The sequence below is a fragment of the Schistosoma mansoni genome, chromosome 6 (assembly GCF_000237925.1).
Source record: "Schistosoma mansoni strain Puerto Rico chromosome 6, complete genome".
NCBI lineage: Eukaryota > Metazoa > Platyhelminthes > Trematoda > Strigeidida > Schistosomatidae > Schistosoma > Schistosoma mansoni.
Genome location: NC_031500.1, coordinates 4,235,054 through 4,260,154, shown reverse-complemented (window position 1 = coordinate 4,260,154; position 25,101 = coordinate 4,235,054). Strand labels below are relative to the sequence as shown.

Below are 25,101 nucleotides of genomic sequence, written 5' to 3'. Positions count from 1 at the left end.
TGATGTAACACTTGTTGTTTCATTGTGAAAATGTAGCCGTGAATTTAGTAGTAGTACGCGACAGCAAGAATCATAGCTCTAGATATAACACCATCTTTTTGATATACCATCATGAAAAGCAGCTTAGAAGTCTGCGTCTTTGCTAATGATTATACTTCAGGTACGAGATCTTTATTACTATCTCCTTCCTGAAAAATTCTTGCTTATAACTGTTCAACTTCAATGTTCACCTGTTACTTTCATTTGTTGTGAGATAGAACATTACTTTGAAGTTCATTATTTGGTTTTGACGAATAGTCACAACTGTTTCTTACACGTTGCTTTGTGAACTCCACTGGTCACTACTTCTCACTAGAACTCCAGGAAATGTCTCTTGAAGTCGGTCACTAGTGTGCATATGATGTGGATGCGCACTGCTGAGGAGTCCCACAACAGGACGAAACGGCCTTCCAGTGCTTCCAGATCTTCCATGGTGGTCTACCTTCAACCGGTTCGTGATCTCAACTATATAAAATTACTAAAATCTCCACAAAACCCTCTTCTGATAATGATCATATGCTCACTAGTGACTGATTCCATGAGGTATTTCCTGGAGTTCTAGTGAGAAGCAGTAACTAGTGGAGTTCAACCAGGTCTGTTGTGAGATATCAACTCACTGAAGACATTGATGAATGGTTGATGAATTTTTAAACCAAGAACAGTGTATACTTATTAGTTTATTGTTAATCAATGCTTTTGTGCATATCAGTCCATTATCAACATTTACTCATTTGCACATCTTATTCATTTTCAATTTCTTTCTTGTAATTTTGTATAGAAAAGAACTAAATAATCGTTATAAGTTGGATAGTCCAGAATTATCTAAGTTTATATCAGCAAAAATTGACCTAGAACGAGCACATTATCAAAAAGATATTGATTTGCTTCAAGAAAAGTAGGTTTTACTTACTTTCCCAAGTGTTTTCATAGTTGAAATCATGAGTCGGTCTAAGCTAGACCACCATTGAAAACATAGACAGTCGTTTCATCCCACTACGGGATTCTTCAGCAGTGCGTATGTGCTATCGAGCACGCGAAACTCGAACCTAGGACCTGTGGTCTCATGCGCGAACGCTTATCTCTAAACTACTGAGCCAGCGTTCAACGGTGTTAACGAGTAACGTGTATGTAAACTTTTCGTTTAGAAAGCAATTTGTCCGTTTGAACAACACTAAATTGTTAGTGAGTTCGTTTGGAAATCTTCTCAATTACCAATTTTCGATCAACTGACCTAACTATAAAATGATTTTCATGAAATATTTGCTTATATCTCTTGTTGTAATCAACAGTTCTGTTTTGATGGATGATAAAATATTACATTAAATAGCATTAAGTATTCTTTTGATGGAGTTTTGTTCTCTGAGTTGGATGGCTTGGTTGTGAAGCTTTCATTGTCCTTCTGAACGACATCATCAGCACAAATTCTAGCATTAAGTATTCATTTAATGTTTCCACAAAATCAAGGGTAACTCAGTAACAGTGAATGATGAAACCATTAATCCATATCTATACAACTTTTGATGGAATTTTTTTGATGAAATTGATAACATTCAGAGAACTTGTACGTTGCATTCGTTCTGTTCTGTATATCCTCTCTTGTACAGTATCCTTATAGTGGCATTATTGTATAACAGTTCTTTTCCAACATTAAGTAATTCATAATAGATCAGAAGGGGCCGTCCAGTGCTTCCAGGTTTTCCATGGTGGTCTAGCTTCAATTGACTCATGATTTCAACTATGATAATTCATAATAGTTCCAGTTGACTAGATGATACACAATGACATTAGACAAGGTAACATTAGGTCTGTTGGCAGACATGAAATCATTTAGCTATTCATTCATAATTTATTGATCACTTACCCTTAATCCAATCAACAAGTGATAAGGCATGATCATCTTTCATGGAAATCGATCGGCATTTTCCTCATTTTTAATTTTATTCATTGCCGACTGGAACTTCGTGAAGCAATTCATTATTAAACACAGAATTATTTAGTTAAGCAATTTCTTTAAGCTAACATTAACTAAAGATGGGTTGAAGATTGTTCAATATATAAACTGACTTCAACTTGACAACCGGTAAGCTCTGGAAAGCTAGTCCACTGTAATTAGGACTCCTCAATACTACAGACTTATGATCTCACTAAGAATCAAAATTAAATGCATAAGAACTTCCAACGAGCCATCTGCGTTTCATCCATTAAGTTGATATCCAATGATCCCCATTTCCAACTTTAGTCAGTTCACTTTATTCCAAAACTACCATTCGTTGTCATAAATGATATCTATCCAACACGTTATATGTTGATAATAGTTATTTATTGACTAATACCTAACTTCGAGGGTTTTTCTCGAAGTCATGTTAAGAAGCAATGATCAGTTGAATTCATTCTTGTCAACTATACAAACATCTATGACTTTCTTTGGTTATCTAGTTACAGATTATATTATACACTGTTGTACAACCAAAACTCCTCTTGAAGCCATTCCAGGGTTACTGTTGGTTAAAGGAGGAGGGATGGGCTCTGGATTAGTAACTCTATCTCGTATAAAAGAATCTAGCTAAAAATCTCTAACTAGATAAAAACATAAATGTTTTTACAACAAAATAAACTCTAAATAACTTTATTTTCTTGTCTTAATATAGTTTTCATTGTTGTACAATGGGTTCATTGTGATGATTTCAATATTTCTTTAATTTACTAGGTTAATCGAGAGTACTAAACGTTACACAGCTCTTGAAGATGAATTCAGGATGGCATTAAGAATTGAAGCAGAACGATATGAAACAGTATGTTTATGTGTTTGTGAAGAATATTGTACTAGATTTCTGTCATAATGACTAACTTATTTTTGCGATACAAAACCGGCTTGTTTTTGGATATGATTTATTATTATCTAATGGGATCGTACTTCCAGTTGTCACCTGTTAGTGAGACGGAAAACGATTACAGAGATTATGTTATATAACATTTGATACATAATTACTAACCCCGAATGCCCTGGTACGGCCGAGAGTGGAGAGAGTCCGCTCTCCCTCTCCAAATGCTCTAATATGACCACGCGTATATAGCCTCTGTCAGGGAAGTCCTACTCACTGCCTTCTCGTGGCATTACTGTTGTTTACGAAATTAAGAGAACGGAAAGCGAATGTCCGGCGATTTACCCTGTTCAATGGACGTGGAAAGTTCACCTAGGGGAGTTGGAAAACCCTGATTCCTAACCAATGGTGCACATGTGCTCCAGTATCCTGACGGAACAAATGGCGTATGAATCAATGGTTGGTCACCGGCTACCATGGGACTGCATCTCCTCACGATGATTCACTGCGTTGTGGATCAGACCTTTAGGTCAAAGGCTCAGGGTGTGTCCCCCTAAGAAAACCACCTGCTTCAGTTTGGGCACCCAGGCAGCATCACAGCTCTCACACAAATCAAATGAGATTTGTGTGGCGCATATATATCTGGTGCTTCCTTGTACCAATATTTATGTGTTTAAATAAATAAACATAATTACTGATAACTTATTCCCATCAACAGTTCTTTAAGCATCACTGTGTAAAGATGATATACGAGAACGTGAGGAACACCTTGATAGTTAGTTATTTTAAAGGATATACACCTTTTATCCCATCTATCTAAGGTATAAAACTCAACTAATATTCATTTGTCAGAAGAGGTTTTGTGGAGATTTAGTATTTTCATAGTTGAAAGAGTGAGTCAATTGAAGCTATACCACCAGGGAAAACCTGGGAGCACTGGACGGCCGTTTCGCTCTATTGTGGGACTCCTCGACAGTGCGGGATCGTGGATGCGCACTGCTGAGGAGTCCCATAATATTCATTTGCTTTTCTGTTAATATATTTGTTGGTTTAATTTTAATTTTTTTGTCTGTACTCTAATTACAGTTACTTAAAACATCCGATTTATGTAAAAATGAGTTGAATAATACACAATTACAATTAAAAGAAATAATAGAACGTGAAGAATCGGCACGTTGTTTAATTCAAGAGTTAAATGCGGTAACCTTTCTGGTTTCACTTTTTTCATATTAATTTTTTTTTGTATTTTATTAAAGTTGAGTTATTCTTTAGCAATGAGTTCATTACACACTCTTTGTTCTGCTTGGTAATGATAAGATGTACTTACATCTCTCTGTTGATGTTCATACCGATACTTTAACTCAGTACTTCCTTTGGTAAAAACGCCTAACGTGTTATCTAATGAGATACTGATTTCAGATAGGTAAACCACTTGTGTAACGGGTATGAATCTTGTTTCTAAAGGTTAGTACGTATGTGGATACTGAACAGATTGTCTCGATATTGACATTTAATCACAAGCTTTTATTGAAGTCTTAGTCCTTAACATCAGCGACGGAAAACTACATACCCTTAAAAAGTTTCTGTATTTATTCTTTGCTGTTAATGTATTGGAGTATTTATGCATTGAAAAATTATTACATAGGTTTATCAGTTGATATAGATCGCCAACCAAGTAGAATGATTGATGTACTCTATTTTGAGTCATACTTTTGTGTAAGGGGTTTTGCATACGACATGGCTGACTAAACTCAACTGAGATGGTCGAGGCTTAAACCTAATGCTTAATAGTTAGAATTTTTCATCTTGCAAAGCAGATATTCCATACGTTTTGTTTGATTCATGATGAGTGCAGTGGCTATGGACGAGTAACATGTATCTTAATCAAAATGTATTAGGTCATCAACCGATTTTCCACAACGGCCTACTGCTCTACGTCTCAACTAAACACTACTCACTAGGTAGCTACACAATTTATTTGCATTACTTCGAATACCCCTATGTTTAAAGTCTACACATTTTTTCTGTTTTTATTCATCATAATTCATAACTGTAGAAAAATACTAAGCTGATCACGCAGTGTACTCATACTTTGATAGTCAGAGATCATAGTAAGTGGCATAAATTAGAGAAACCGCGGAGGGCTTTCGTACGAGTGCTGAGAGTTTTTTTAAGCCACTAAACTGTCAGAATTAAGGAGATTTTCTAGATACTTGAAGTGATTGACACATTGCTGATTCATTTCTTATGATAAAATGCTACGTTAACGAAAACTAGTCCCGAAACACATTTTTCCACCAATAAGAATAGAAATGCATTTCCAACACTCTTGGACTGTTAATCAGTTCCTTTAAAACAGTATGTATTTGCCACAGACGCCAATCATCTAGATTCAGTTCAATCTTGGCAACCTGTCATTATTCATCTGCTGATTGTTAAATGTTGAAAATCCTCTTGAAGTATAACTGTTGCCCCGTTAATACTCCGTTTTTTCCACATGTTCCAGTCCCATGATTTGTTCACTGCATTAGATCACCATTTCTACTTACCAAAATCAGGACTGGTGTTTCATTTCATTCATGAAAATCCCAAATAGTCCTAGGGTGATTATATGGAGATGACATTATGTGCAGCGATGAGGAAGCAGCTGAAGAAACTGATCTTGGAAAACTTTCATGGATATTTTAAGCAATGGAAATGGACAAAAAACACATATTTTCCAGTAGAATATCGTGTAATGAAACAAAGTTTGCATGACTTTAATCCATATATTTATTGAATAGATTAAGTGGTTAATGATGACTTTTAAGATCACTACTCTTTTATTTCATAGTAGACTTCAACTATCATCTGTTCTCTGTTATTCTCTTTTCTCAATGTAGGTGGTTAAGGAACAAAAATCTAAGTATACAAGTCAGCAAAAAGCCCATCTTCTGTTACAACACAATTTAAAAGTAACTTTTTTACAATAAAGTAGAGTGATGTTTGTCGAAATTCATCTGTTGTGCATTGTCTTATTATTTCCACTAATTAAGAGTCTCCTACACTCCGACTACTGTCTACTCTAAATGACCGATAACCCATACAGAATTTCAATTCTTTACCCAAAGTATCAATGGAAAACGATTCTGTAGCTAAATGAAGGAATGATCTTCGAGCGAAAATCAAACAGGCGCTACCGGACTAGTTCGTCAATAAAATAGAGTACCTCTAGGTTGAAGTTTGTTTCAGGATTACGGGTTTAATAATAGAATTTAGGGATATTGTCGATTTGCCTGTTACATAGTCTGCAGAAACGGAATTGGGGATTTGATGCATCAGCACTAGATTTTTACTCTGTCGGATTTTTTTTAAAACATTTTCCGCTGTTATTTTGAATGTTTGAAACAGTATACAAAGGTTTTTTTTATCGTTATTCACTAAAACTTGTAACAGTATACGTGTCCGTCAATTTATAGAGCATCGACTCTTCATTGTTCATTATGTGTGCGGTATCAAGCATTCTTCCGTTCATCTATTGAGTGAGTGAATGCTGCATATAAGAGAATACTTTTCACTGAGGATTTCATTACATTCTCTGACTTTCATTTTATTTACTTTTTTCATCCTCTGACTGGAGATGCGTCATAGTGTCGTATTCCCTGATAACATACATCAACAACTTTATATGATTAAAACGAAATCCTCAATGAAAATTACATTCTTATGTGTAGCACTCAATCAGTAACTCAGAGGATGAACAAGAAATGCTCTATAATGCCCTTCTATTGAATATTGAAAAAAGGATGGTTTTCCTCACACTTAAAACTCATGTGACTATGTACATCATCACCCGACCGTTGCTGCTACCTTGACGTGGTGGTCGGGATTGTCTATCGTGATGAACCAATCGAGCTATACTGGCTGTAACAACCGTTCCTCAACGTCCTACCATGCCAGGCAGGTCGGTTGAAGAGCGGTAAGACTAAAAGCGGCAAACCCAAGGTCCGAAGGCGAAGTCGTACTGCTGACTGTACAGAGGTGTGACGGCAGTGAGGCGTTTCCTTCAGACAACCAGCATAACAGCGGTGCTTCCTTCCTACAAAGAGGGGTGGAGTTAGAAAAGGCCAGCCCTAAAAATGCACACCTCCCCTTATCCCACAGATATCCGTCTCCGGCTGTAAGATCCCAACAAGTACGGAACTAACACAAAAACTACCCACAAAAAGGTCGTGTGTGACGGACCTCAAGCGGTTATCCCTTGGACACTGTGGTCACGCTCTCAGGTCATTAAGACCACTTCTAACCCAATTTCCTTCTCAGGTACCTCCAGAAGAACCCTTCCACGGTGTGGGCAACTGGGAAGTGATAACTGCCCTCATACCTCTAACAGCACTCAAGACCACAAGACATCATCATGAATAAATCACAATGTACTTGAAATTAGCATACTTATGATACAAAATCAGTAACGAGTTTATAGTTAATTTACTAACAGTCAAGGATATTTATAGTAGTAGGTTGAGTAGAACCTTACAATTTGGGCAAAAGTAATATTAACCAAATGTTTGACCAATGCACATTAAAGATAGTATAGATAGAATTCTTATAGAATGCTTCCCGAGTTCCACATTTTCGTTTCGGTCCTCTTGAAGTTAAGTGAAAAAACTGAATATAGTTGTTTACTACGTGCCCTAATTTAAGGTAAAATTAAACTTTTGTTTCAGTTAATAAGATAGTCTTGTACTTGAAGTGGCAATCTATCGACAACCTAGATTTTCACTATTGTGGGTAAAATTTGTCTGTCATATTTAGTGTTGACCAGTTAATTTGTCAACTAACTTACACACTTAGATAATATAATGGCTACTAGTGAGAACGTTATTTACGTGTTTGGGGTTAGAATCTATTCAGGCATTTAATTAGGAGTAACTCATCAGTAACCTATGTATGATATTGTGGGCAACTATCGAATTACTAGATACATTACTTTTTTGAACTGAAACTTACTTCGATTAGTAAATAGATGAATTGTGACCAAAATGCTAAGTCTTATAACCCTGAAAATACTCTTTATTTTTAACAGTGAACTTATCTTATATTCGTCCCCCTTTTTCACATCCCTAGAAGTCCTACAAGGTCAGCCTTGTCGCCTTACTTATCATCATCTAATATTTTGTCGTCTCCAAATTACTCGTGTGCCACACTTACGTAACTATTTTTTCATTTCGGGAATAAAAAGGTGAACTAGGTCTTGTAAATAGAGCAGCTGATCATGTTTACACATTGGTCAGAATATCAGTCCACCTATTTATTAGATTGGTCATGTAGAAATCTACCTGATAATATTGTACATCTAATTTACTAACATCTAACAATGTTATTTTCGTTCCCAGCAATACAGCTTTAGTTACCTTCATCATAAATTAAGTCCTCTACTTGTAATTATTTATTCTTTGTTTGGTCAGTCAGTCGTGAACAATGTAGGACATAGAAATAATATATATAAGGTATGTCACATATCACATCATCACGAATAACTGTCAAATCGCGGTAATAGGTGACCATTGATGACAGTTTCGAGGCAACTGTACAAGAAGCTTATATATTAATTTGGACTCGAACGATTCTATTTTATGAAAATTATTATCAAGAAACTTCAGTTATACTAAATATGCTTAAATAAATACTGATTAACATCTTCTATTCGTTGAGAAGATAGTTTATCGGATATTTCAAGTTGTGCGGTCAATATTGTTATATCTAGAGCTTTGATTCTTACTATGCCGCGTACTACTAGACTACTTGAACGATGAAACCCGCAACGTCGCAAGAGAGAAGATAGAAGACTAGTAAGTAGGAATTTTATTTCCCAAAACGGTGTACAGAAATCTCATGTATTTATAGTTTTTGACTGAGAGTAAATCATCATTTCGGACAACCAATAGGCATATAGGGGGTCATTCTTATCCATTCAATGGGGATGCTACACGTCGACATTCTAGAATATTCCCCTAGCAGTGATTGGATGGAATGTCTTCAGCTCTTTCTGGGCTTCTTGAAGGCTTCCTAGAGTTTACCAACGAGCTATCCTTACACATTTTCACGTACATACCTCATACAACATCTCTTTATTTCTAATAAATATCATTACACTAATATAATTCCATACTATCTTCATTTATTTCACAGGAACGTATCACAACTTTGGAAATGCATTTAGAAGAAGCACAAACACGGATTAGAAATCATGAAAATTTACGAAAGGTTATTAGTTTTATATCTATGAACCGTATTTACCAAAGTAAATTTCATCTAACTATGGTCACTGTACCTTACTAATTCCTGTCAAACGTTTTGGGATACATAATTTGTTTGGATAATAGAAAAAACTACCATAGAGAATGATGTGATTCTTTTTTAATCATTATAACTCAGGGAGAATAAGTATTTTCTCACAGTGAATGCAACTTAACCCTAACTAACTAATTTTTTTAGGAAATGGAGACTTTTTCGGCTTAACTCACATTATGGTAAGCAAAGATGAATAGTGGCTAGCAGTGGAATTCAGGACGCGCGTTTCGTCTTATTCGGGACTCGTCAGCTGGATGTGCCTGCATCTCAGAGTTGATGTTCACTCTGGGACTCGAATGCAGTACCTATCGTTTCAAACGCAATCGCGTTATCCACTCGGTACATCCAGCTGATGAGTCCCAAATAGGACGAAACGCGCGTACTGGATTCCACTCCTAGCCACTATCCATCTTTGCTTACAATGTTTGTGAATTTAGGCTATATCAAGACAATACGCACAGTATGCACATATGCCAATAAGAGACTGGTCAATTGCAGTCCTAAAACAACAATGGGAAGATTCAAACAAATAATACCAAGTGGATTTAACTCACAATAGTTTACACTTTATTGTAAGTAATGGTTTGAAATATGTTTGCAACTAAAGTAATACCCAAGAGTCACAAACGTTCAGCCTGTGTATATGTATATACTCATATTTATTTAAAGTTCACTTGTGACCCTAATCGCTCAGTATCAACGTACCTAATTGCGACTGAGACATCATTTTGAGGATATATGAAGATTGTAGTATTTTCAAAGTACTAGAACGAAACGGTCGTTCAGTGCTTCCAGGTATTCAATGGAGGTCTAGCTTAGATTGACTTGTGAATCCAACTTAGTTTATTTCAATTATACCTTTATAATTGGATCGTAGCCAATGAATGAAAGCATTAAAAACATATTGATTACCAACCATTTTAATCAAGATATTCATTCTCAACATCGTTTATATTTTTGTCATGCTTAAACTGTCAACTAGTTTTACTGCTAACTTACAACTTTCGGAAAAGCTGAAGTGTAAAACATCTATTAATGTCATCTAAATGTTAATTTATATTGTGGTGCGAGCTACTTATATCGACATAAGTAGTATATATCGTGAGTAAGGAATAGAATATCTGACAGCAGAAGATTGAGAAGATCAAGAAGAGAAGAACAGTAATAGAAAGAAATTGGTGTGGAAATCCACAAACAATAAAGCCTGAGACAATTAATGAACATTTTGCAAATAGAGTATCAGAGTATGGTTTTTGTATTTCACCGAATAACTTTGTAATTTGTATCAAATGTGCTAAGTAGTTGGTTGTCCTCACCTGTGTTCTCATTCACTACAATATTACTGTCGTCCAATACTACACAGATAGAGACTATATATTACTATTTTTGTCTCTGTTGGACATCATTAATGTAGTCAACCCATTTGAATGTTTAAAGATTTTGATTAAAAGAATGTACTGTAAGATAATGTAATATTTTTAAAGATCCAATCAAAACTAGGGATCTTGTGAATTATCCAAGGTGATTATTCGTTGAGCTCTATCCAGAAATCGAGTGCTTATGTTCATAGCTTGACGTAAACTATTTTCAAATTACATAATTTAGTAAATTTAATCAATGAAATGATATTTTATTGTTTAATTATAATCAATTTCATTAATAAAATCATTTGAGCTTCAGTACGAAGTTATTCCTCGTTGAGCTTAAAGCGTCAATTATGAGGACAATCATACATTGTTCGCGAATCTTGGATTAATTACACAGGAAAAACATGTTCACTTCAACATTTCTTTATAGTGTATAAATGAGGATAGAAAAGTAACTTATTTCTGAATGAGTTATACAGATCAAAAGAATTGAAATATCTTTTCAAAAATTATTTGCCAGTAATCCATAATGAACAATCTATCCTTGTGTTGAATCATTTTAACTTTAATCAGAAGGGGTTTTGTGGAGATTTCAGTATTTTTCATAGTTGAAATCATGAGTCAATTGAAGTTAGACCACCATGGAAAACCTGGAGGCACTGCTTGATGGCCATTTCATCCTATTGTGGGACTCCTCAGCAGTGCGCATCTACGATCCCGCCTCACGAGATTCGAACCCAGGACCTACCAGTCTCGTGCCAGAGCGTCTAACCACTAGACCACTGAGCTGGCCGGCATCCATCGGTGCTAATGTCTAACTTCAACCAATCCACGAAGTTGAGCAACCGTTCAAATATCACCTGTAGTTTGTCGTTCGAGTTAGTCTTTTTTTTAATTTATGTGAAATTTGATTCAGTAAAATTTCTTAATTTGTAATAATCATTATCTTGTTTAAATTCACGTAGTATTGCTTGTTTGAATCTTCCCATTGATGTTTTAGGACTGCAACTGGTCAGTCTATAAATAGCATATGTGCATACTCTGAGTATTACCTCGATATAACCTAAATTCACAATCATAAGACGAAACGCGTGTCCTGGATTCCACTACTAGCCACTATCCATCTTTTCTTACCATTATCTTGTTTGTTTGTTTATTACAGGAATTGAAACAACAGAAAGCTGAAATGACAGCTCAAGAATCGATTATTGCCGGATTAAAAGCTGAAAGACGTAATTGGGGTGAAGAATTGGCTAAACAAGGTTAATATTACTTTAGTCATTATTCTTTTTTTCGTTTTAATCTGTGATTAATTGTTCTTTCATTTTATTACAAAAGCTTGACAAGTTGAATCGGTGAATAACTTTTCAAATAATTCATTGTTCTCTCACTCTTTTATTACTGACGGGTAATGTAAAAGGTTTTGGATTGTTCCCTCTGTTATGACTATAAAAAATAGGTCGTATACCAATTCGTTATGATTTTATGTCCGGCTTTTTATCACGTGAATTATCCACCAATGGAAATACGACTTTCCCGACCTTAACACTATGACAAATCAATGACGTTCAACTGGTATGAGTAGTCTGGCGTCCTTATTGGTCCCTTGTCCGCCTAGCCCTTCCAATTAAGTCCAGAACACCAATTGCAGCTTCTGTATGTGAATCATTTATTTCAAGCATGGTCAGTTTATATACTAGACAGACAGACCACATCACACCATAAAATAGAAAATAATAATTGTACAAAATCAAGCCAAATGTGGCTGTAAACGTGGGATACAGTAATCAATAAACTGAACATAATTTGGGAACAGAAAATCGCACAGTAATAATTCATAAGTCAAAATAAAGCTTATAATAAAATAAGATGAATATGAATACATACAATCTAATTACTCAATAGTTACACAATAGGAATATATATAGAATAATAGTCCCGTACTTATGTCTTCGCTAGGATATAACACCCTCAACATTCGAATGTGTCAAACAAGCATACTTAAACACTTCAATGATTAGAATTTAAAAAGCTAAAATACGTTGTATCTATGTGTCATTTTTGAGAAATCATAATAATCAAATAAAAGTCACAACTAGTTCATGCATAGTATGCTTTCTTTCAAAACTCTCACTGAAGAAGTAATATTAATCGATACATGCTCTTCATATATTTTATAAAACCCTTGGTAGATCTAGTTTTACTGGACTTTCAGCTTATAAAAACTAAATTCACCTAACATTAGATCTCAGATGCAAAATAAATAATCAAATAAATAAACGGACTGTGGCGTTGAAGTTAGATATTAACACCTTTGGATGCTGGCTCAGTGAACTAGATGTTAAGCGTTTGCGTGCGAGGCCGAAGGTCCTGGGTTTGAGTCCCGCATGTGAGATTATGAGTGCCCATTGCTGTGGAGCCCCATACTAGGAAGAAACGGCCGTTCAGTACTTCCGGGTTTTTCATGGTGGTATAGCTTTAATTGACTCATGAATTCGACTATCAAATAACAAATAATGATTAGAATCATGACAAATTCTTTTATGATTTCAAGTTAATACAACTGATATAAAGTTCTTTGATCACTTACTCCTAACTACTTAAGGTCAAAAGTCCCGCCATTTATTTATTGTATCCCACAAATTTTCACCTATTCTCTTTAATATTTTCATTTTACTCGTGTTTATCCAAAAATTATTAGTCAAAGACATGTACACTAATAATCAGTGAGTTATTGATGAAGTCAAATCTCCTTATTAAAATAGTTAGATGATTACCGATTGTTTTCATGGAGTTTTGTTCTCTGAGCTGGATGGTTTGGTCGTGGAGCTTTTATCGTCCTTCTGAACGACATCATCAGCACAAACATCGAGTAGAAGTGAAGTATTTGAATTTCTCCACATGTGCAGAACGAAACTCCATCAAATCATTCACCTGAGCTACAAATCTTCTCCACCATCTCAAGATTACTGATTATTTATAAAAGTTTATGTTATCCCATTATTAAAATTCAATAACAAACTTTGGTCAATCTTTATTGAGATCTATACATCCTACGTGGATTACTTTCTCCACCTGACAAGTTTCAAATGGGATAAAATATGAATCCTCTATACAACTACCAACCATAGTCCTAATATTTTTCTAAGAATAGTCCTTCATTTCTCTGATCCTTTTCTTCGACGAGCAAAAGTGCGTAAACTTGTAGATTACAGCTATTCTATATTGTTCGAATGTGTGTTTTCTTCTACTTTAACGTGTATATTTCTTTACTACAATAAGTACATGATTTCAATGTAACGTTTTTGATTTATCATATTAATTACTTTTAGCATAATTTTTTTTATATTTTTATATGTTAGGATCAGCTTTAGCTCAAGATCGTGGACGATTGGAAGCTAAAATTGAAGCTCAAGAATTAGAAATAGCCGGTCTCAAAAAATCTCTTGAAGTGTGTTCCTTTTATTTCAATATAATTTATTTCATTTAACATTTGACTTTTAATTATTGTTGAAAGCGTCAGTCAATTGAAGCTAGACCACCAGGGAAAATCTGGAAGCACTAGACGGCCGTTTCGTCCTATTGTAGGACTCCTCAGCAGTGCGCACCCACGACCTCGCCTCACGAGATCCGAACACAGGACCTACCAGTCTCGCGCCAGTACATTTAACCGATAGACAACCATCGGATTCCGGCTCAGTGGTCTGTCAGTCAAGTGCTCTGGCGCGAGACAGGTAGGTCCTGTGTTCGAATCTCGTGAGACGAGGTCGTGGATGCGCACTGCTGAGGAGTCCCACAATAGGACGAAACGACCATCCAGTGCCTCTAGGTTTTCCCTGGTGGTCTAACTTCAATTGACTCATGATTTCAACTATTAAAATACTAAATCTCCACAAAAAACCCTTCTGATAATTTTAATTATTGTCAGATTTGTAGTTGCTTCTATCATGAATTAATGTTAATCTAATCACTATAAGAAATTACATAGCATTTAACAATTGTTTAACATCAATCTGGTATTAGTTGTTTATTTTCATGTTATATCTTATTATTTAACGTTAGTTTGTTAACCCTAGCACTTGCTTAACTCAATAGACGCCCAAAACATACCTAGAACCATTTTATCCAATCAGTACTGCATAGTAGCTTCTCAAAAACATCTAGAAAATGAAGGGTCAATTGTCATATTTTTAATTGAATAATTATCTATACCATTCTTATGTTTAGTGTGTTTTCAGAAAGCTTTAGAAGTTCGAGGTCATATATAAATCTCTTAATACAGTCGATTTTCTGTACATAAACTAACCTTGGAGTCAAGCACATATTCACACTTCTCGCCTTTTCTCTGTTGTTCTAGGTGAAGTGCAAATTTAGTCTAGTGTTGAAAGAAGTGGTCATGAATGACAGCAATAAACATTCCATTAGTAGACCTATCAGCACTGACTTGGTTTCGTTACAAATTTCGAAGGAAACAGTTGTATTCTACTGTTCAATCGTGTATTGTTATTGCGATCGCTTATTATAAGCATTTTGATCCATTTAATCACATTAGTAAACGATTGGGTTATTTAATACTGCGATAAATTTTACCATAAGTACTGAGTCTATAATCAGTCTCACTAAATCTAAACCTAAATTTTATACCAAAGTGTTATATCTTGTGGCCGAGTGGATGCCGTGTTAACGTATGACGTGATAAGACCGCCAATCAGGGAGCAGCGAATTATCGATTGAAACAGTGACATACGAAAACCGTACGAGCAGTCTAGAGTACTAACCGGTCCTGCTTCTGCCTAGCCCAGCCAGTTAAGTTCAGAACAGCCTCTGTGGTATGAATCCTTGTATTTCAAACATATTGAGTTTCTAAACCAATCAAACTGACCACATCGTACCATAAAATAGAAAATAACATTTGTACAAGAGTTAGCCAAATTTGGCTGCGAATGTGGGGAGCAGTAATTAATAGACTGGGTGTAACTCAGGAATGGTAAATCGTACAATAATAGTTCAAGGGTCAAAATAAAGCTCACAATGAAAGGGACATGAATATGAATAGTTTAGTTATTTAGCAAATATACGATAAACATTCTATGCATAATATTGGTCCATAAATGGATCCCAAAGTTGCCATTCACTATTGTTATCGGGGCATAACATAAAGATATGAAATTCTATGGTTTATTGTGAATAAGCGAGACAATAACTGTTAGTGACTCATTATCAGGTGCCAGATGGTTAATAAGTAAAATTCCTCATTCATATGTGATATCTTCCGTTACTGGTGTGTGATTTAATATCTTGGCTGATAAACAACTAGATGTGTAACCAGGTTAAATTACGATACAAATTGAAATTGTCAGAGCATATCTAATTAAATTTTTACTTACTTTTTATCTTTAGAATGAAAATGACTCTGTTAAAATCAAGAGTAAAGTAATTGATGACCAAACAGAGACAATATTGAACTTAAAAAAGGTAAGTTTCAGTAAAATTTAAGTAATAGCATGAGTAAATAATCATTGAAAAATTAGAAGCAGTGGACACTTATTTCGTCCTGATATAAAACTCCTCAACAGTACTCATCCACGACCTTCGGTTTTGCACGAACGCTCAAATTCCAGACCATTGAACCGGGATCTAATGGTGTAAAAGTCTAATTTCAATCAGTCAGAGATACTGAGCAACTATCTTTCATTGTCTTTGGTGGATACCTACCTCAAACTCAACAGCTCGACTGGCCATTGCTTTTTAATAGGACTCCGTAAATTTCTTCTCCAATATAGCTTTGAAATGGTTAGGGTCCTGGGTTCTATCTCTAGTGACGGAGTAGTGGATACGCAGTAGTTAAGAGTCCTATACTAAGATAAAGCAGCTGTTCATTACTTCCAGATTTTTGGATGATGGTATAACTTGAATCGGTTAGTCATCTCCATAACATTCAACTATCTCTACAACCCCATACTGATAACTATTTATTTGATTAGTAGTTTACCATCCTATGTTTTGCGTATCCTTTTTATGTGAGGTGGCAGTGAACACATGAAATCATTGAAATGAAAAACTTAACCCAACTGATAATCTACTCATTGAGAATCCAATCACTTAATCTCCGACGAATATGTTTCAATAGACAATCACTGGCCAAGACAATGACTGATAACCGATATTTGATCCGGATCGAAAAACAGGGCTATACTTCTACTCGGCTTATCAGTGACAAATTTACACTCATATGGCTTGGAAAAAACGTTGTTACTATGCACTTGTGATAAAATCACGCTCATAGTAATCAGGCCTTTTAAGGTTAAGAATTCAGCAGCTTTTTTTATACTGGGTTTTTGAAGTTATTTTTTATTGCATTCTTGTTCATTTTGCGGTAGCTTATACTGTTTAAAAAAATACTCATTGGGAAATTGACTATACAGATCTTTTTAAAAGTTAGCAACTAGTTAATTTACCACAAACTGACTATCAGACTCTTGAAGGTAGTTAGTGGAAATCCTCAAATCTAGATTGTATACTATTTAGCAGTTGTCAGCGAGATATCCGAAATCCTTGTGAAACTGATGCCTCCTGCAAGATTCGAACCCAGTACCACAGAGAGACGCTATCACTGAACGTATATCTTAGTTATATGAAAATCGCAGAAAAAGAATCGATAGTTGAGATCTAACTGATATAAAATTAAGAGTTGAGGACAAAGAAGTCTACCTGATAGTATCTATGTGGTTGGAACTTTGAACATATTTCATAACAGCACTTTACTCCCTTATTTTGAAACTAGTATCAATAAAGCCTACAACTTCAGTAAAGGAGACATTCTACTGCGTATTAACGATAAATTAGAAACTAGAGGAAATTATTTTGATATTTTCTTCGAAAAACTGAATATTTCTTCATCTATATCAGATAATCTGTATTCAACCAACCAAAATCTGTCTAGAGATCGTTTGAGAACAAAAAAGTAAATGACCCTGTCAAATCTTAAGAATGCTTCATCGATATTAGTTCTGAAAATAACGCTTGACCGTTCAAATCTTTAGGTACCAGGTTTAGGTCTTAGTGTGAATACCAACACAGGGATGCAGGTACATTCAGCTTATGATTTACAAATAGGATAAAATATGAGCCCTGAATTTGACTGCTAGCTACAATTTAAAAGATTTACCTTCATTGAACTGTTTAGTCACTATAATTGGCAAATTGCCTACAGACCAATAAGGCTACTAGGTAAAATGTCAGAAACATCTAAAATCTGCACCAGTGATGACTGAAGATATTTGACTTAAAAAAAAGGTGTGAATGCATCATGGATTCTATTTAGTAATAAATCTTGATCAGGATCTCTACTGGAAAAGCTTAGAAATATTGTCACAGTGGAAACCTTAAACATTTTAGTGAACCTTTAAGTAAATAGTGTGGTTTAATACAGATTATCTTTACTATTAGAAACTCCTTACTTTGATTCAAACAGAAATGACTATCACAGTCCCCTATTGTTCTTTCTAACCTATATATATATAACTAACCAATAGAAATAAGCGTCTTTGACAGGAAGAATTGCTTCCATAAAGAATTTTGGCACATTAAAATCGATATCTTGGATACAACATAACGTGAATCAGAAGGGATTTTGTGGATATTTCAGTATTTTCATAGTTGAAATCATGAGTCAATTGAAGCTAGACCACCATCGATACCTGTAAGCACTGGACGGCCGTTTCGTTCTGTTGTGGGACTCTTCAGCAGTGCGCATCCACGATCCCGCACTCGCGAGATTCGAACCCAGGGCATACCAGTCTTGCGCCAGAGCCCTTAACCGATAGACCACTGAGCCGGTTCCCGATGGTGTTAATGTCTAACTTCAACTGATCCACGAAGTTGAGCAACCGTTCACCAATTGTCTTCAGTGAGTTGATATCTCTACAACAGACCTGGTTGAACTCCACTGGTCACTGCTTCCCACTAGAACTCAAGGGTTCTGGCTCGAGACTGGTAGGTCCTGGGTTCGAATCTCGCCCGCGAGGCGGGATCGTGGATACGCACTGCTGAGGAGTCTCACAATAGGACGAAACGGCCGTCCAGTGCTTCTAGGTTCTCCATAGTAGTCTAGCTTCAATTGACTCGTGATTTCAACTATGAAAATAATGTGAATAACAAACTGTTTTGTTTTAAAAAACATCTTTTATTTAGTGTATTCAAGAGAATCAAACTGAAATAAAACGACTACAAAATGAAAATATACAAAATCGTCATAATTTAGAAAATCAATTAAAACAGAAAATTCAAGAAAATACAGAATTGGATGTAAGTCAAATCATTTTTATTGATGTATAAGAACTTTCGTCTAAATTAGAGCGAATACTTACTTACTTACACCTGTTACCCGTCGTCGAGGAGCATAGGCCGCTCACCAGCATTCTCCATTCAACTCTGTCCTGAGCCTTCCTTTCCAGTTTCTATTCATCCTTTTCATATCTGCTTCTATTTCCCGGCGTAGTGTGTTCTTTGGCCTTCCTCTTTTCCGCTTCCCTTCAGGATTCCAAGTTAGGGCTTGCCTTGTAATGCACATTGGTGATTTCCTTAATGTATGTCCGATCCACTTCCAACGTCTTTTCCTAATTTCCTCTCCAGCTGGAAGCTGGTTTGTCCTCTCCCATAAAACGCTGTTGTTGATAGTATCCGGCCAGTGAATGTTGAGTATAAATACTTGTACCTTCTTGATGATGGTCGTAGTAGTTCTCCACGTTTTAGCTCCGTATAGTAGGACTGTCTTGACGTTCTCACTTTGAAGTTAGTTCACAGTTGTTTTGAGTTCCATATGTTCTTCAATTGTAGAAATGCTGCCCTTACTTTGCCATTCCTCGCCTTTACATCTGCATCCGATCCTCCTTGTCCCACAATAGGACGAAGCGGCCGTCCAGTGCTTTCAAGCTTTCCATGGTGGTCTAGCTTCAATTGACTCATGATTGTTGTTACTTCAAATTCATTCGCTGAGATTTTACAAATATATATTACTCATATTTAATGAATTTACATTGATGTGATTAATCAATTGTGATTACATCTCAGTCCTACAGGAGGTCGGTCGCGGCCCGAATAGCTTAGTGGTAACGTCTCTGACTGTGAAGCTGAGTGACACGGGATCGAATCCACCAGGGAGTACCAGTTCCCTCAAGATTACAGGTATACCTTGCTGACGAGTGTCAAGTAGCACGAAACCCGGGTCCAGGGTTTCCTTTTGACCACCTCCAACCACCATCTTATCTCAACATTGATGTCTATTTACACTTCGTTCTTTTCTTTTTAACGTTAATCTAATAGGTTTAGGTAAATATGAACCCTTGTTTTTAATGTACTTTTTAGTACCTTAAACAAAAAAAGTTAAAAAGGTCAACCATCTATTTGCCACCTTTCTGATGATTCTCAAAAAACTGACTTGTTTAAGAATAAATTTGATTATTTTGAGGGGATTATTTTGTATAAATATTACTATTGTTTTTTTCATCGATAACTTTATTTTGGGTTCGCTTGCTTTTCATGTTTATTGACTTCATTTTCCTTATTACTGTAAATGCACTGGTAGAGATCATAGGGAAATCAGTTTGGCTCACGTGTGTCTAAAATATTAGCCTCAATAACTACCCAACGCCTAACTAGGTCTTTTGATGGAAAAATTGGGAAAACCATGTTGTTTTCAGATGTGGGGGTGGATATGTTCTGGAACACAGATATACCTACCAGCTCCCAACCCAAATTGTATTTCTCGACCATAAGACAGAGTTCTATTCCGTAGTTCGGTAGTTTTTATAGCAGTATCTATCATTGAAAGGCGTAACAATAAAGTACATCAGCCATGTACAAGTTGTGTACGTCAACATCGCTGGTCGAGTCAGAGCTTATGGCGAACCGTCATCGGAATTCTCAATCACAAGTGGTGTTGGTCAGAGTTGTCCGCTTTCCCCACTTTTCCCTTTTTCATAGACATTTTTTTAAAGATAATAATCACCGTATGACTTTCTAGGGGTTTATTCCCTACTAGATTTTCTTTCCAACTTAGAATACGTCGGTAACAAAACCCTATTCGGTGAAGATGGTGACAAAATGCAGTTTTTCGACCACCTTAAACAACAATGCGAGCATGTTTTGGGATGCGTTTCTCTCAATCTAAATGTAAAATGTTACTTCAAGACTGGTTTGCAATAATAGGGAATGAATTGGTTGGACGTCTTGACTACTTTACTTACCTAGGAAATCTCATCACCCCTGGTGGGTTAATGTCTGACGAAATACCGGTTGACTTTTGCCAACTTGCTTCACTTTTGGTCTAAATGAGATATTCATTTCCAAAATAAAGCACAAGTTTACTGTGCTGAAGCAGTGTGCACTCAATCATTTCTTGGGTTAAACTCAAACTTAAAAGAAAACACACTGTTAAAGCTAATTTGGTTGGATGCACTGAAAGTTTGGAATTGACTCGAAGTTACTTATACTGAGAAACACTTCAATTAATTATAAATTGTTCTAATTCGGTAAATACTGACCTACTGCTCTTCAAATTATATGCTTTTGTAAACTGAATTGTTAAATATGGAATTGCATGGTCTCCAATAAAGCAAATGAGTCAAGCTACTAACTAGGTTAGATAAAAGAATAAATAAACAGACAATCAAAATATCGGACATGATCTCCTTGAGGGTTTCTTCTAGCTCTCAAAATGCAAAATGGTCATGTGAAACAGTACCAGGACAATGTGGAGATCATTTAGCTCAGAACAGCGATGGGACAGCTGAACAGCTTAACTCTCCAAGAGTTGGAAACAGATGAGACAAATTTATTTCGACAATATAAAATTAATGTATTTATATGAACACTTTTCAATGTTTGACAGAAATCGATTTCCGATTATATAAAAGATATATGTTAATGGTCCGAATGATTGAAGTTTAATAAGTAATTCCAACGTTATTATCAAAATCTTTGATTATTTTACTGAAAAAGCTCGAACTAGTTTGTCGAGTGGAATGTTGGATTCGATATAAGCTTAAATCGTTGAGATTATTGAAATATAACTTTACTGTATTTATTTATTTAAACACAAATAACGGTACAAGGAACCACCAGATAAATATGTGCCTCACAAATCTCATTTGATTTGTGTGAGGGCTGTGATACTGCCCAGGTGCCCAGACTGAAGCAGGTGGTTTTCTTAGGGGACCACACCCGGAGCCTTTGACCTGAAGATCTAGTCCACAAGGCAGTGGAGCATCGTAAGGAGATGCAGTCCCATGGTAGCCGGTGACCAACGATTGATTCATACTCCATTTGTTCCCTCAGGATACTGGAGCTCATGTGCACTATTGGTTTGGAATGAGGGTTTTCCAACTCCCCTAGGTGAACTTTCCGTGTCCACCAACCCGGTTAAAGTGCCGGACATTCGCTTTTCGTCCTCTCAATTTCGTAAACAACACCTGTAGTGCGAGAAGGCAGTGAGTAGGACTTCCCTGACAGAGGCTATATATTCGCGTGGCCATGTGAGAGCATTTGGAGAGGGAGAGCGGACTCTCCCCACTCTCGGCCGTACCAGGGCATTTGGGGGCTTACTGTATAGGGTTAATCTACTCTACATTTCGTACAATAAACATTTTATGACCGTACTTAGCGTATTTATTTGACAAACTATGTGTAATTATTGTTCTATTCAATTTCTTCATTCAATCAATATCAGGATGAAATCAAACGTCTTGTTAAACGCAAAGAAGATTTGAAACTATTGGTCGCTGACTTACAATCAAAAGTAGATGAATTACAAAAGCAAAATGAGTAATTATTCCTTTCTATGGTTTAAAACACATTATTCTAATTTGTCTTAAAGCTATTTTACATTATTAAGTTTGACATTATCTGGAAAACAATCAGAGATGGGAAGCAGTGTGTTATAATTTGTGGCCGAGTGGATGCCGTATTAACGTATGACGTGATAAGACCGCCAATCAGGGAGCAGCGAATTATCGATTGAAACAGTGACATGCGAAAACCGTACGAGCAGTCTAGAGTACTAACCGGTCCTGCTTCTGCCTAGCCCAGCCAGTTAAGTTCAGAACAGCCTCTGTGGTATGAATCCTTGTATTTCAAACATATTGAGTTTCTAAACCAATCAAACTGACCACATCGTACCATAAAATAGAAAATAACATTTGTACAAGAGTTAGCCAAATTTGGCTGCGAATGTGGGGAGCAGTAATTAATAGACTGGGTGTAACTCAGGAATGGTAAATCGTACAATAATAGTTCAAGGGTCAAAATAAAGCTCACAATGAAAGGGACATGAATATGAATAGTTTAGTTATTTAGCAAATATACGATAAACATTCTATGCATAATATTGGTCCATAAATGGATCCCAAAGTTACCGTTCATTATCCTTATTGGGACATAACGCAGTGAATATATGTATCAGTCGAAATTTCCATTTTCATATTCCGGTCTGTTTGCTCTCTATTGTTTAAGACTTCTTTGTGTTTATTCATTGCTACAGTATTTAAAGGTGATATTTAGCTTTTAAAAAATTAAATAAGAACTTGAAGTATTAGGGAAATATTGAAGCTCCGAAGGGTCTATTGTCAGTAAACATTTGTAGTTAGAAAAATTAGGATCACAATCTGTAATTGCCTGATTAATTTATGTAGAGAATAGTTCTATTCTGAAGATCTGAACATCCATCTTTTATTCTATACAAAGTGATTCGTGGGAATTCATTAATCTGTTGAGCTCAAGGGTTAAGACAGTTCCCATATACTGATAGTTAAAGTCTGTTTTATCCCATGTGAAACGAGTAATGTATTTTTTTAAATACAAACTTTTCTCAACCAGTGTCTTACATCTCACGCTTCGATATTAAACCATGTACAGTCTTTAAGCTATTCTTTACTTGAGAATGAAACTGATCTGTTTCTTTTTTTATATCTGTCCTTGTTTAATGTATAAACTCAACTGAATGGTGAGTTTTCATCCTTATTCTTATGATTTCATTGCTTATCTCTCGCGTCACTGTTCACTGGTTCTGATTATTCTGGATCCACAAGAACTGAGCTGAACGAAGTACAAAACGATTTTATGTGGAATTTCTGCTGTCCAATATTCTCCGCCTAACTTGAAATAACTTTATCACTGACGGTTTCTTTGTTGTTATGGAAACTGCTATAGCAACAGTTATTACTTGTGACGTATCAGTACCATATGATGGATGTACATTCTCTATTGGTTACGCTGTTTTGTATTATATGTCAACATAGTGAAATATCTAATTATTTTAGTCTTCACTTAAAGTATAAAATCTCCCTCGTTATCTTACAACTTCTTTCTCTTAACTTGTGTGCATTCGATACTGTTGACGTATTATTGTGTATTAGTCAACAATCTGTTTAGTCTCATTTGAACCAGTACTAGATTAGAAGTAGTTCTCAGTATTTTTGCTTAGTATTTACCAATTACAAATCGTAACAGCAGTGTTTGAAGGTCACTATTAATTTATCTAGTCCAACATTACATTTTCTTATCTTAATTCAACTGATCTTGTAGGAAATGCTACCTATGTAGACCGTTCTGTTTGGAATGATTTTTTAAATAAGGCAAAAAATTTTTACACAGATTGTCACTGAAGTAAAATGAAAACCTATAGTTCGGATGAACCTGATGATGTCTGTACTCAAATCTACAACAACATGTAACTGGGATTAGTCTGAATTTCAACAACACTTTTTTGCTTGAAATACTAACCAACGTAGAGAAAGTAATATCTATTCTCCTTTGACATACATACGTCATCAGAATAGACCACAAACTATGATTCATTAGAATACTTCATGTGAAACTAAAATATAAGAATGAGCAGCGGCTTGGTTGTTAAACCATCTAACCGTCAATCAACAGACCACAAGTTCAAAGGCTAGTCTAATGACTTCAATTAAAGAAAATAGTAACACTAGCCCCCATTTAACGAACAATGCGGCTTAAAGTTGAGTAGATAGACCTGTAAACGTTAAATGGGTACCACAACAATAATAGAACAATAGAATGAGTTTACTATTGAATTAATGATAACGGCTCGAGCGAATATTTTAACAAAGTTATATATATACGAATGTACAGCTTGGTATTAAATTCGTTGAAAAGAGATCCCTTCACTGAACTTCATGTTTTTAATGTTCAAACAGGAGAATTATATATCAATCGGAAATAAGTGATGAACTTACATATGTTTAGTGATGTTCACCATAAAGACCCGTCTGACCTTTTGACTTAATAATTCATAGGATGAGAATCATCTCAATCCGACCAGCCGTTCTATGAAAATCGTTGTATCTCCGAAACCACTGGACGGATTTTTATGATGTTTGTTTTAGATTATTTGCGAGAGCGTGGGCGTTAATATAAAACAAGAATCATCTCAATCCGACCAGCCGTTCTATGAAAATCGTTGTATCTCCGAAACCACTGGACGAATTTTTATGATGTTTGTTTTAGATTATTTGCGAGAG

The 25,101-nt window shown here is 35.7% G+C and overlaps 1 protein-coding gene across 1 annotated transcript in view; it reads left to right on the top strand.

Moving 5' to 3' along the window:
- The window catches only part of Smp_172210 (putative protein phosphatases pp1 regulatory subunit), a gene marked incomplete at both ends in the record, with an annotated part of 57,003 nt that overhangs the window by 30,475 nt on the left and 1,427 nt on the right, over positions 1 to 25,101 (top strand). The window contains 6 exons of the mRNA XM_018798008.1: positions 2,747 to 2,831; positions 9,033 to 9,107; positions 11,724 to 11,823; positions 13,924 to 14,012; positions 15,962 to 16,036; positions 22,290 to 22,384. Coding sequence (XP_018652993.1) covers positions 2,747 to 2,831; positions 9,033 to 9,107; positions 11,724 to 11,823; positions 13,924 to 14,012; positions 15,962 to 16,036; positions 22,290 to 22,384 — 519 coding nt within the window. The remainder of the gene's footprint in view (positions 1 to 2,746; positions 2,832 to 9,032; positions 9,108 to 11,723; positions 11,824 to 13,923; positions 14,013 to 15,961; positions 16,037 to 22,289; positions 22,385 to 25,101) is intronic.